At 39.2% G+C, this 12,233-nt stretch overlaps 1 protein-coding gene across 10 annotated transcripts in view; it reads right to left on the bottom strand.

Moving 5' to 3' along the window:
- Positions 1-12,233, bottom strand: part of atp2b3a (ATPase plasma membrane Ca2+ transporting 3a) — a 56,312-nt gene that overhangs the window by 5,379 nt on the left and 38,700 nt on the right. For 4 of the 10 annotated variants that reach the window (XM_020051856.2, XM_020051858.2, XM_010898753.4 and 1 more), the window contains 9 exons: positions 11,527-11,706; positions 11,164-11,251; positions 10,974-11,080; positions 10,494-10,685; positions 10,039-10,252; positions 7,931-8,142; positions 7,633-7,740; positions 7,227-7,409; positions 6,442-6,595 (listed from right to left, as the gene is read on the bottom strand). In XM_020051856.2, the coding sequence (XP_019907415.2) occupies positions 6,442-6,595; positions 7,227-7,409; positions 7,633-7,740; positions 7,931-8,142; positions 10,039-10,252; positions 10,494-10,685; positions 10,974-11,080; positions 11,164-11,251; positions 11,527-11,706 (1,438 nt within the window). The remainder of the gene's footprint in view (positions 1-6,441; positions 6,596-7,226; positions 7,410-7,632; positions 7,741-7,930; positions 8,143-10,038; positions 10,253-10,493; positions 10,686-10,973; positions 11,081-11,163; positions 11,252-11,526; positions 11,707-12,233) is intronic. The other 6 variants (XM_020051854.2, XM_010898751.4, XM_034295798.1 and 3 more) reach the window with 2 other exon arrangements.

The raw sequence follows: 12,233 nt of genomic DNA, 5'->3' as shown, positions 1-12,233 counted from the left end.
CTGTTGCAACGTCTAATGAACCATAATGCAGCCAACTACCAGCAAAGCAAAGGGAAAATCACTTAATACAAATAATCACAATAATCACAGGCTTCTACAGACTTGACAAGTATTGTTTTAGTATCACAGTAAAAGTTGTTGGATGAACCTGTAGCAGTGTCAGTTCCACCCCTCTGAACCTGGTTCATCTCTAGGTTTCTTCCTAAATTTCGGCCTTCTTAGGGAGTTTTTCCTAGCCACTGAAATTCAACACTACTGTTGTTTGCTCCTTGGGGTTTAAGGCCGGGTGTTGTGAAAAAAGAACTTTGCTGCTGATGTAAAAAGGGCTTTATAAATATATTTGATTGATTGATTCTGTTTTGAAAAAATATTATTTTAAGTGAATAGTTTATTGCTATTGAACATATTGAAAATGTACTTTGTTTTGGGAATATATTTGAACTTTTTGGTTCTAATACACTACAAACCATTTCAAGACCATACCGTAATCACAATCAGTGCTAACATGTCCAATTGGTAAACAGTGGTTATTTTACAAGGCAGAAAAGTTGGCACACTGGAAATGACAGCACTGTACAAAAAACTATTACCTTGAATGGGCACAATCGGCATGTGAAACCTGAAAGATTTTTGATATACTATGAGTTGTTCTAGGTCAGGATTTACCCTTAGTTCTTGTAAAGAAAAAGAATTGTCAGCACACAGTCATAAGTGATTCTACTAAGTGGATATGGCAGCTAAGTTGTGGCCAGGAACCAGTAACGAGCAACCATGGAAAATCTGAAAATTGTATCACAAATAACTTTGACATTTGTATGATATATTACATTACATTACGGTTTCAAATTAACTGGTATCATAATTCATACTGGTGTTCTGTATACTGATGTTAGCTACATGCTCAGTGGTAACTCCCACTCTAATTATTTTCTGTCTCTCTTCAAAAAAAGCTCTTTAAACTGAAAAGCTCAATTAATTTGGGAGAACAGTATAAAACCAAGAAAATACTCCAACCATTATCACCTTCGCTGCTGTAGTTTCACTGACCTCCATTAAGAAGGGATACAGTACAGTACATTCACCTCCACATTATGGATACACTTGATTAAGATTAGAAAAAAAGCAATAACACCTTATTGTATACAGTTATTAATTGAAATACTGAACTATACTGTAATTGTGAACAAGAAAACTGTGAACATGTCCCATGAATGATGCAGCACCCCCATTTGGCCATACTGTGTGTGACTAACATATTTCAGTTGGTTAACAGAGTGCCCAAATTTATTGTCCTGCATTGGCCAACCTGTGTAATTTTGTTATTGCTGGATCTTAATTGCAAGACACACCATTCCGTCACATTCAGGCAAAATGGTGTCTGAGATATTTTTCGGTAATGTAGACAAATTTCCCTTCATGAGTATCGCATTTCAACATTCTGTGTCAAATTGATCAAGAAATATAAATATGTATATACACTCACCTAAAGGATTATTAGTAACACCTGTTAAATTTTTCATGAATGCAATTATCTAATCAACCAATCACATGGCAGTTGCTTCAATGCATTTAGGGGTGTGGTCCTGGTCAAGACAATCTCCTGAACTCCAAACTGAATGTCAGAATGGGAAAGAAAGGGGATTTAAGCAATTTTGAGCGTGGAATGGTTGTTGGTGCCAGACGGGCCGGTCTGAGTATTTCACAATCTGCTCAGTTACTGGGATTTTCACGCACAACCATTTCTAGGGTTTACAAAGAATGGTGTGAAAAGGGAAAAACATCCAGTATGCGGCAGTCCTGTGGGGGCGAAAATGCCTTGTTGATGCTAGAGGTCAGAGGAGAATGGGCCGACTGATTCAAGCTGATAGAAGAGCAACTTTGACTGAAATAACCACTCGTTACAATCGAGGTATGCAGCAAAGCATTTGTGAAGCCACAACACGCACAACCTTGAGGCGGATGGGCTACAACAGCAGAAGACCACCCATCTCCACTACAAATAGTAAAAAGAGGCTACAATTTGCACGAGCTCACCAAAATTGGACAGTTGGAGACTGGAAGAATGTTGCCTGGTCTGATGAGTCTCGATTTCTGTTGAGTCAGAATTTGGCGTCAACAGAATGAGAACATGGATCCATCATGCCTTGTTACCACTGTGCAGGCTGCTGGTGGTGGTGTAAAGGTGTGCGCGATGTTTTCTTGGCACACTTTAGGCCCCTTAGTGCCAATTGGGCATTGTTTAAATGCCACGGCCTACCTGAGCATTGTTTCTGACCATGTCCATCCCTTTATGACCACCATGTACCCATCCTCTGATGGCTACTTCCAGCAGGATAATGCACCATGTCACAAAGCTTAAATCATTTCAAATTGGTTTCTTGAACATGACATTCAGTTCACTGTACTGAAATGGCCCCCACAGTCACCAGATCTCAACCCAATAAAGCATCTTTGGGATGTGATGGAACGGGAGCTTCGTGCCCTGGATGTGCATCCCACAAATCTCCATCAACTGCAAGATGCTATCCTATCAATACGGGCCAACATTTCTGAAGAATGCTTTCAGCACCTTGTTGAAACAATGCCACGTAGAATTAAGGCAGTTCTGAAGGCGAAAGGGGGTCAAACACAGTATTAGTATGGTGTTCCTAATAATCCTTTAGGTGAGTGTATTTATTAATATAAAAATATATAAACATATGCTGTTCTAAAGTAATGAAAGGCACAGTATGGTCCATATGAATATTATTGCTGAGGGTTTTTGCTTATGTTGATACAATTTTTGCAACATTTGTACTAAATTGCAATACGAATATCCTTGACTGATCTATAAATATTTTTGTGCAGGTATTAATATTTATGAATGCAGTGCAGTTCATATGAATTTTCACTTTTAGATTAGGATCCTAAATATTGAAATCGACCTTTAAAACTTGTAAATTAAATTACTCAATCATTTTCTAAACTGAAAACTCCCTAGTTGCTGTAGTAGTATATTTGGGGGTCATTTCCTTGTAATCTGGTTATTCTTTTGCTGTATGATGCCATCCAAAAAGTTTGCAAGCATTCACTTGTAATTCAGCAGACAAAATATTTTTATATGCTTCTCAATTAATTCTGCTCCTGTGGTCAACAGTTATATGAATGAAGACAAGTGAATCAGTTCCAGAGGAAGCCATACATGCTAAAGCCATAATACCAAATTTTAGCATAATTAACAGATGAAGTGGTGTGGTGTGGAACTTGGGCAGTTTCCTTTTTTCACTGTACTTCCCTCTTGCCACCACTATAGTTAATCTGAAGTATAGATATATACAACTGCACTATTCCTACAAAAAAATTAGATGGAACATACCTGACTATCAAAAAAACACTGTTCAAGCCTATTGTCTCAATACTTTTGTGGCCCAGAAATAAGGGAACTTGGTACGATTTTTTTTAAGCAATTTCTGAATCTGTACATTGAGTAGGTTTTCAAATCTTTTGAATATTGAGCCAAAGTAGAAGAAGTAGAAAAAAAACTCTACATACTAAATGACTTAGTGTGAAAAGGGATGATGGGATCTTCCACATTTTGTGCACATTGCTTGGTAGGCTTGTGTGATGTAAGAACATGCACTGAGAAAGTCCCTCATCAATTTTGTCTTGTTTATTCAAAACACTGAATTTAAATAAACAATGTCAATGAATAATTTAAAATAATTTAAAATAAATTGTCACTTGTTAAACAAGGTGTCTTTATCTAGCTAACTGTGTAAGACTAAAATAATATAACTTCCCCAATTTATTGGAGTATAGCTAATCTCATACTATTTTAAACATTTAGGCATGAGGCGGGGAGAAAATTGTTTATAAACAAAATTTATGCATTTACATCAGAACATTTGCTTGGGTGAATTTTGGATGAGCAAGAAGCTTTGGTTATAATTACTGTTTGCTTAACAGCTGTTTTGTATTATTTTTTCCAGTTTATTTCCATTGTGCTGATTTCATAAATGAGATGATCATGAGTTAACATGAGAAAAATGCTATAAAACAATTGCTATTTGTAATTACAATACATTCCAAACTGATACTCATTTAGCTTTAATCAAATTGCAACAAGTGTACTAAATTAAGGTAAATATATCCCTGATTGCTTTATATGCAAGTGTGTCAGACCAGACCAACATTAATGTTCATTGGTCAACAGCAGACATTTTCTTTTATATACTAAATGTTAGTAACAAGCTTAATAATTGCAAACTAAATTAATTATGTATAATATGGACTACTTCAATACATATTTTTGTAAAACATGTTTATAACAACTTTAAATAGTAGGAATAGATATGCTTAGATTTGTAAACGGTAACACAGGTTTAAATGAATATACCCTGAAATAAATGGTGACTTGCATTACCGCCGCCTTTAAATGTATTTACATTAATCAAAAATGCTAAATGCAGGAGTATAAAGCCAAATCTTTTTGCTTAATCCTAAAACAAGTAGGAGAGAATACATAGCTGAAGTGCAACACAATATAGTCAAATGCATTGCTTTGAACAATGCAAATTATTCATTGATTTAGATGTTAGAGATGTAGTTTCTACATTCAGACACCTAATAATTTTCCTAATTTACAAAATAATGTTGTACTGTTAATAAAAAATCATATATGTTGAGATTAAATTATGATAAAAAAAAGTGTACAACACCTCATTTTTAAACGTGGGATGGATGAATGCATGTATGGCTTTAGCATAATACCAATTACACCACAAAGCCATATTAACCCCATCAAGGTAGAAAGAAAACATTCTGCTCATGCCTCTAACACTGGAATAACATCTAGTCTGATGTGTAATCCTGTCTCTGTGTGCTAAGGTACTGTACGTGGGAGTACTGCGAGTAGAAACATCATTAGAAAGAAAAAATGATGTTAATGTTTTATCAGGAAAAATAAAAGGAAAGAAATGACTGTAGCCAGAGCACGCTTATGTTAGGAAATTGAAAAGAAATAAATGTTTTCCTTCATGAGAACCTACTAAAGAGAGAACAGAAGAAACCAAGTAAAATTAGGGTAGTTATTGTACAAAGCAATACTGCAGATGTTTATTTGGCAGTCTCATTGGGCCTAAGGACAGAGAAAGATTTGTATTGGTAGGGTGACCAAAAATCGACATAGCAGAAATGTCAATGTTGCAGGCTTATACTTGAAAGTCCACAAACCAAAATACATTTACATTTTTATCTCTTACCTTTATGTTCTTTTAACCTTGATTTGCCAAGGTTTGTAGTACATAATTTAAATCGGCATGGCTGCTTATTTAGAGCACAACATTAATGCTCTAAATACATTTAAAATATTTTATTTAATAAAATACTGATCTCACTGGAAATTAAAAGTACTGTACGTATTGTCACAGATATTATGAAACCACAGGAGCATGCAGACAGTCTGCTCTGGGCAGAACACAAAGCCAAACAAGCAGCAAGATAAAGGAATCGATTAAGGCAAGGATTATATCAGATCAGTAATAACTCCCACGTGCTGACAGACTGTTGTTTAGGTGGTGTTTGAGGTGTAACCACGGCATGAGCTATCAAATTGTTGAGCTGTTGCTAAACCTGAAAGTAACTCTCATTTTAACACTATGCCAATTGTTGTTTTTCCCTAAATCTTGTTCACTGTAGATATAAATTACTTTGCTCTTATATAAAGACCCATCTGTAAGGGCTTTTGTAAGAAAACTGTCCATTTAAAAAAAACCTTGTCAGCTTTCTTCATTGTTTATTACTTCGTCAGCAAAGCAAACTTGGGCCTAGTTCTCAAGAAGTGGGTTGACAAACAAGTGCAAGAAAGTGGAGTTTATTATTTGATTTAAACTATAGATTGTTCTGAGGTGCAAAATGAAAATCTTCTAACTGCAACAAAAAAATTAACAGCGCTCAGCATTTTAAATTAATTGCTTGTGTTAATGTGTTAGCTTTGTAAAATAAAGAAGACATATATTCATTACAGGTTCATTGAATACAGCCAGTCAGCTAATGATCACATTTAAAGAAGCAAGGCAGCCTTTATGTAATTATGTAGATACGTATGCACTTGAAAAATATATTTGCAGTGATCACAGATCTGATTGAATCCTGGCCTAAAACCATGAGGTAGTAGTGAAAACAGAGGTAGAGAAATATAATAATAAATTAATAAATAATAAAAGCACATCAACCAGAGCAAAGGAGGAAACATCAAATGAAAAGGTCAGTGAGTCAGGCACCTTTGGGCTGACTGCCCACCTCCCACCCTCCTCTCCCCAAAACACAAGCACAGCTTTGATGCTTGGTTGCATTTCTGGGCAGGCAAAGGTGCATCTAGATGTACATTTTAACATGCTCATTTTAATGACTGTAAGTGGACAGTTTTTTGTTGTGTGCCGTTAATGGATGGCAGAAACTCACTCCCAGGCGCACCAGTTGCATTGGCAGTGGAGAGAACTACGTGAGTGGGAGTAGAAATATTGGTTACGTCATGGAGTTGGCTGAGAACTGAGGAACGACGTCGCGCAGCACCCTGAAAGGAACCACTTCTCTTGAAGGTACTCACTACCTCCATCTGTTGGAGAGAAAGAGAGGATATTAAAGAGGACTTGACAGATCCGCAGTACCACATATCAGTTGGTAGGAGCCCCTCTGGGGCATACTGAATGGCTACGAATCCAGCAGGCAGAATGAGTCAGTGATAGCAAGGAATAGCAAATGAACAAAGGATACATACAAAATAAAGACAGGATCTGTGTAGCAATGGCATGAAGAAGAAAGATAAAAAGTTTAGTGAGAAATATGAGATGGAATCAAAATTACTCTGGTTACGATAAGTTAGTAATAATAATATAATAATAATTATTATTATTATGTTTGTCCTTTCAATAAACATAGGAATACAGCTGTGGTATCTGACAAAACCAGTGTATTTTTATGAAACTGCACGAAAAATGGATTCCTCTTACATGAATTTGCATGTCTGACCGTGGTCGAATCAGTTAGCACATCACAAAAAACAAAGAACAAAGTGTGGCGAAAAAAATTAAGGCATAAACGGCGGTGGGGGGGGGGAGAAAAAGACACAGATCGACAGACACGAGAGCCAAGCAAGCAGAAGAGAGTCCTCTTCGTGGGATAGTACGAACCACAGCCCTTGTGTCAGAAAGACCAGGGACAGAGAATACTGAAGCCCAATACACTACCTGAGTCTGAATGCGGTTGAGGCCCCGGAACCAGAGGATCTGCCCACGACGCAGCTCCCTCTCAGCATGGTCAATCTCCTGCTCATCATCTGCCATGTCATCATCAATCATCTCCTCCTTACCCAGCGCATGACCTGCCTCTTTCAGACAGGGCAGGCGGCTGGTGGGCACCGTGGTGATGAGCTGTTTTGAGGTCAGGGGTCAGTGTTAGGAGAAGAATACAACATCCAAAAAAAACCGAAAGGTTTTAAGCTGGTGCGCCTTAGCCAGTCCTCGAGTCAACGGCATCTAAAGGTTGGCTTGTGGATTTATAGTTTTGTTTACGTCAAAGGTTTTGCCGCAATAAATACTATAGAAGAACAGTTTGGGTGACGCATTTACACAACATTGATTTCGGCATGAGTACCTGTCCCCACAGCAGCTCTCCCACTCCCACAAGCAGACACCACAGCCATTGCTCCACATTGAGAGGTGTGCAGCTAAAAGGTTTCCCCCCAAACTGCACGATCACAAACTGTACAAAAGAAGACGAGAGACGAGAAAGATTTGACCACGAGAACTATTTACCATATCCTGTGAGACAAAATGTATTGATTTAAAAAATGATCAATAAAGATGATAATTTGGTACAGTAAAAAACTTTTATAGGATTGCTATTATATAGGAACATTCTGTATTAGAGATAAATGCTTGTGGTCTCTCACCTGCATTAAAAAGGTTCCCAGCACAATACTGCAGAAAATAGGGTTGTGGAATATGCCGTCAAAAACATTCCTTTCACCGTGGATCTTGCGGGCATTGATCTCATTGAACAATTGCATGAGCACAAAGGTGTTGAAGATGATTGTATAATGTTCGGAGGGGGGAGAGTGCAGTGGGGCGTTGCGACCACTGTCAATGTTGAATATCTTTTCGCCTGAGATGGAGGAACACAAAAAGGTTAACGGAGCAATGCTGTCAACATTCCTAGTTTATTGCAAGCATAGTGTTACAGGTTTTTTATTTTGAGGCTGGACATTGAGTCACCATGTTAATTTATGTGCTAAACTGTGTATATGACTTGTGCTCTTGTTAGTCAGAAGGGGTTTCATCTGTTTGGACAGCTGATATTTAAATGGTGTTATAGAGCTATTACAGAAAGGATCCATCTCACTACAAGAAATGTGCTTGTTGGTTTCAATTTGCTTATTGCTCCTGCCTTGCAGAGCGTCCCAGAGCGAAACATCTAAATAGATTTTTTTTGTCTGGTTGGGGTCAGGCCAATAAGCAGATCAGTTGAGTTCACTTGAATGTTTGCTACCTCTGGAACTATTTTTTACTGAACTTCCTGTTTCCATAAAACTCCCAAATGTCATAATGTAATGGGCAAAATTACACAACTAAAACAAAGTACAATGACGGGATCACATCCTACAACCTTGTATATGAAAGAATCTGCATCCAATTGTATCACACATCAACAACAACCAAACAAGCAACAACCCCTCCCCAAGCAACAACACCCCACCCTTCCCCTTTTCAGGCTGCCATTCACCCCTCGTCATCACTGGCCAGGCCAACAGACTCTTTAGAAAATCACTGTTTCAATTTCTCCATTTTTGTTTAAAAAAAAGAACAGGTGTCCTGTCTGAACAACTGCAGAACTTCATCACGCAACTCAGCCATCATGACAAAAGGTTAGTGCGTAGTCCCTTCCCATCTAAAAACCATCCCTGATGCCTGCCTCAACCCACTGCTGTGTGCCAGTAAAGCCAACAGGTTTGTGGATGACGCCATCCACATGGGCCTCCACTATATCCTCCAAAAGACTGACAACCCAAAGACATATGCATGCAAATATGCATGAGAATGTTTGTGAATTTTAGCTTTGCATTCCACACCGTCATGCCAGAACTACTACAGACAAATTGTCCCAGATGCTCCAACCCTGTGTAGCTCTGTCAGTAAAGCAGAAAGCTGTGGGATCCACAACCAAGGGGGACCAGTGCCTAATTGTATGCACACACTACTCTGTCACTCTGGATGAAATTGTCTACAAAATGGCTCAAATGAAAAATTATATATGATCAATTACTTTCTGACCAACAACAAAATATGAAGATGGGTAAGGACACTTTATCCCTCAGCTCCGGAGCGCCACGAGCATGCATACCCCTTTTTACCCTATACACCAGTAACTATGCCATCAGAAATGCATCCCAACTGAAGTTGATGAGTCTGTGTGGGGCAGAGATGTTGACAGGCACAGAACTTAAATACTTTTTTTGTGATTTTAATACATCCTTTCTAAGCAATTTATGCTTTCCTAGAAAGAGAAAACAGGGAAAGTCAGAGGAGAGTCCCTGCTAAAAGAGCCCTGGATGGACCCATGCTGCAGAGACACACTTGCGCCAGATCATCTTCCCGTGCTGTGGCCCTAAGCAACAGGCCATCTGCCCCACATAAACAAGTAAGACTATGTCGACCACATCAAGCCACCTTCATGCTGGATGTTAAATAACTGCACTACATTGCACTCAAAATTCCACGCCTGCATCTAGATGTACTACACTGATGAAAATCCATACACATATTTAGGTTTTGTGACAAGGGACTGTAACAAAAGGTATACTACATTCTGTAGAATTATACTATTTCCAGCACCGCAGGTCTAGCTATGATTGTTATCCTTCAACCTCCTTGTTCCCCACCACTACTTTTACCAATAAACCCTCCCCATACTGCCACCTCCAGCCTTCACCAGCAGCCCCTCCGCCCCACAATCGTCCAGTCAGCCCCCACCTCTAAACCCCTCCACCTCTTTTGCACGTACCCGCAAACAGCAAGGTAAAGATGATGGTGAGCTGATAAATGGCGTGGCCCAGGATGTTCTTCATCATGGTGCGAGAGATGAGGGGGTTGTTGCGGCCGTACGGCTTCCTCAGGAGCAGGGACTCCGTGGGCGGCTCAGTGGCCAAGGCCAGGGAGGCAAAGGTGTCCATGATCAGGTTCACCCACAACATCTGGACAGCCTTAAGGGGAGAGTCCTGGAGAGGGGGAGATGGAGTAGGCGAGTTAAGGAGTGAGTGAGAACAAGGAGGAAGTAGAGAAACATCAATAAGTAGAGGAAGGGAGAGAGGGAGCAATAATAATAGTTATTTCAAATAAAAACGTCTTTGACCATTACCTACTTATATATTGTATTATTTACTATGGTAAGTGTTGAGTTCACGCAACAGGGAATTGTGGTGTGTTCTGGTGTGCGAGTGTCTGAGAGGGAGTGTGTACCTGTGTGATGCAGGCACCAGTGAAGGCCACGATAACAGCCACCACGTTGACAGTGAGCTGGAATTGGAGGAACTTAGAAATGCTGTCGTAGACATTACGGCCCCACATGACAGCCTTCACAATGCTAGAGAAGTTGTCGTCGGTCAGGATGATGTCGGAGGCTTCCTTGGCGACATCGGTACCAGCAATGCCCTACACGGAGCAACAGATGAGATCCAGAAAGGTATTCACACCCTCCTTGCAATAGGTGTCACATTACAACAATACGTGTCACTAATGCGTATTCATGTACATTATAGATACATAGCAGTGAGTACACATGTAACATACAACAGTACATAACCTGTTTATGTAACAATGCAAATGCATAGGGTCCATGCATATGTACTGTTATGCCAGTGAATTCTTTCCAAAAGTTACTAAAATTACTAAATATTCATCCTGATCTTTATTATCTTCATTATCATTATAATGTCCCACCATGGCAAAGCCAACATCGGCCTTCTTCAGGGCAGGCCCGTCATTGGTCCCATCTCCTGTTACAGCCACCACCTGCCGCTGCTCCAGTACTGTGCTATCTATGATGCCTGCAGGGAGAGAATGTTCTGTCATCCGACTGCTGCCTGGTTTATGAACAACTGTAGCTGAGAGTCTGCTATCTCTTACCCACCTTTGACCAGTGTATGTTTGTCTGTCGGCGAGGACCTGGCTAGAACTCTCAATTTGGGCCAAACCTTGTCAATGCGCTCCTGCTCAACCTGTAAGAAAAATATGATATTGTAGTAATGTTTCTGAGCTGAAGAACTAAATGCTTTCAATTACTCCAATGTTTTTTTTGTTAAAATATTTTTAAATCATCAGTTGTCACAAAGTGCTTGCACAGATACTCAGCTTTAAAGTTAATCTATTAATAACATGTTTAAACAGTTCAGCTTTTAAAAAGCTAGGAAGAAGCCTAAAAAGGACCTAGGCTCCTTCTGAATTAGCACACTCGTATTCGAATGTGTAACAACATATGAAAGAAAGATTCTACCTCTCCTTTCTCATTTCTGATTCGTCGGTTGAATTCCTTTCCATCTATACACAGGAAGTCGTCCCCTGGCTGGATGATGCCACACTTGGCAGCGATGGCGCGTGCTGTGTTGATGTTGTCACCCGTCACCATGCGTACCGTGATACCTGCCCGCTGGCATTTCTTGATCGCGTCTGGAACCTGGTTAGCAAAGAAACTAGCTGTTGTGCAAGCTACCTCAATTCAATAATTATTGAATATTTACTAACTGTAAATAAAAAACACAAAACCGATAATTATTCCTGTGGAAAAAACACACTTCAAAAGACAAGTAAACCCTGAACAGAGGCTCTTTCCCTACCTCTAATAAAGATACGGCTAAATGGTGAACAACCATCCAACTCATTGGATAGGTGAACATTCCCCAAATTCTAATTTGTTTAGGTGTGGGGATGTATGCAGGTCAACCGGCATGGGCTATAAATGTTTCCTGTTTATACTCACTTCAATAAAGCCTTTGCATCTAGGTAAAATGAACAACTTACACCCTTTACAAGTTCACATTGAGTAGTCAGATTTTAAAATGGGTAACTAGCAACAGGGTGGTAAAGAATATAATTGTTTTTGAATGATTTGCAACCTAAACCGTATATCGGTTTATCGATTTATTAACAACTTAATCTCATACAAGGCAAAAGATACAGATAAATTGCAATCAATCCAGGATG

This window comes from Esox lucius, chromosome 12, assembly GCF_011004845.1.
Source record: "Esox lucius isolate fEsoLuc1 chromosome 12, fEsoLuc1.pri, whole genome shotgun sequence".
In the NCBI taxonomy this organism is placed as follows: Eukaryota; Metazoa; Chordata; class Actinopteri; order Esociformes; family Esocidae; genus Esox; species Esox lucius.
Note: the sequence above shows the minus strand (reverse complement) of the source record. Positions and strands in the feature narration are given on the sequence as shown.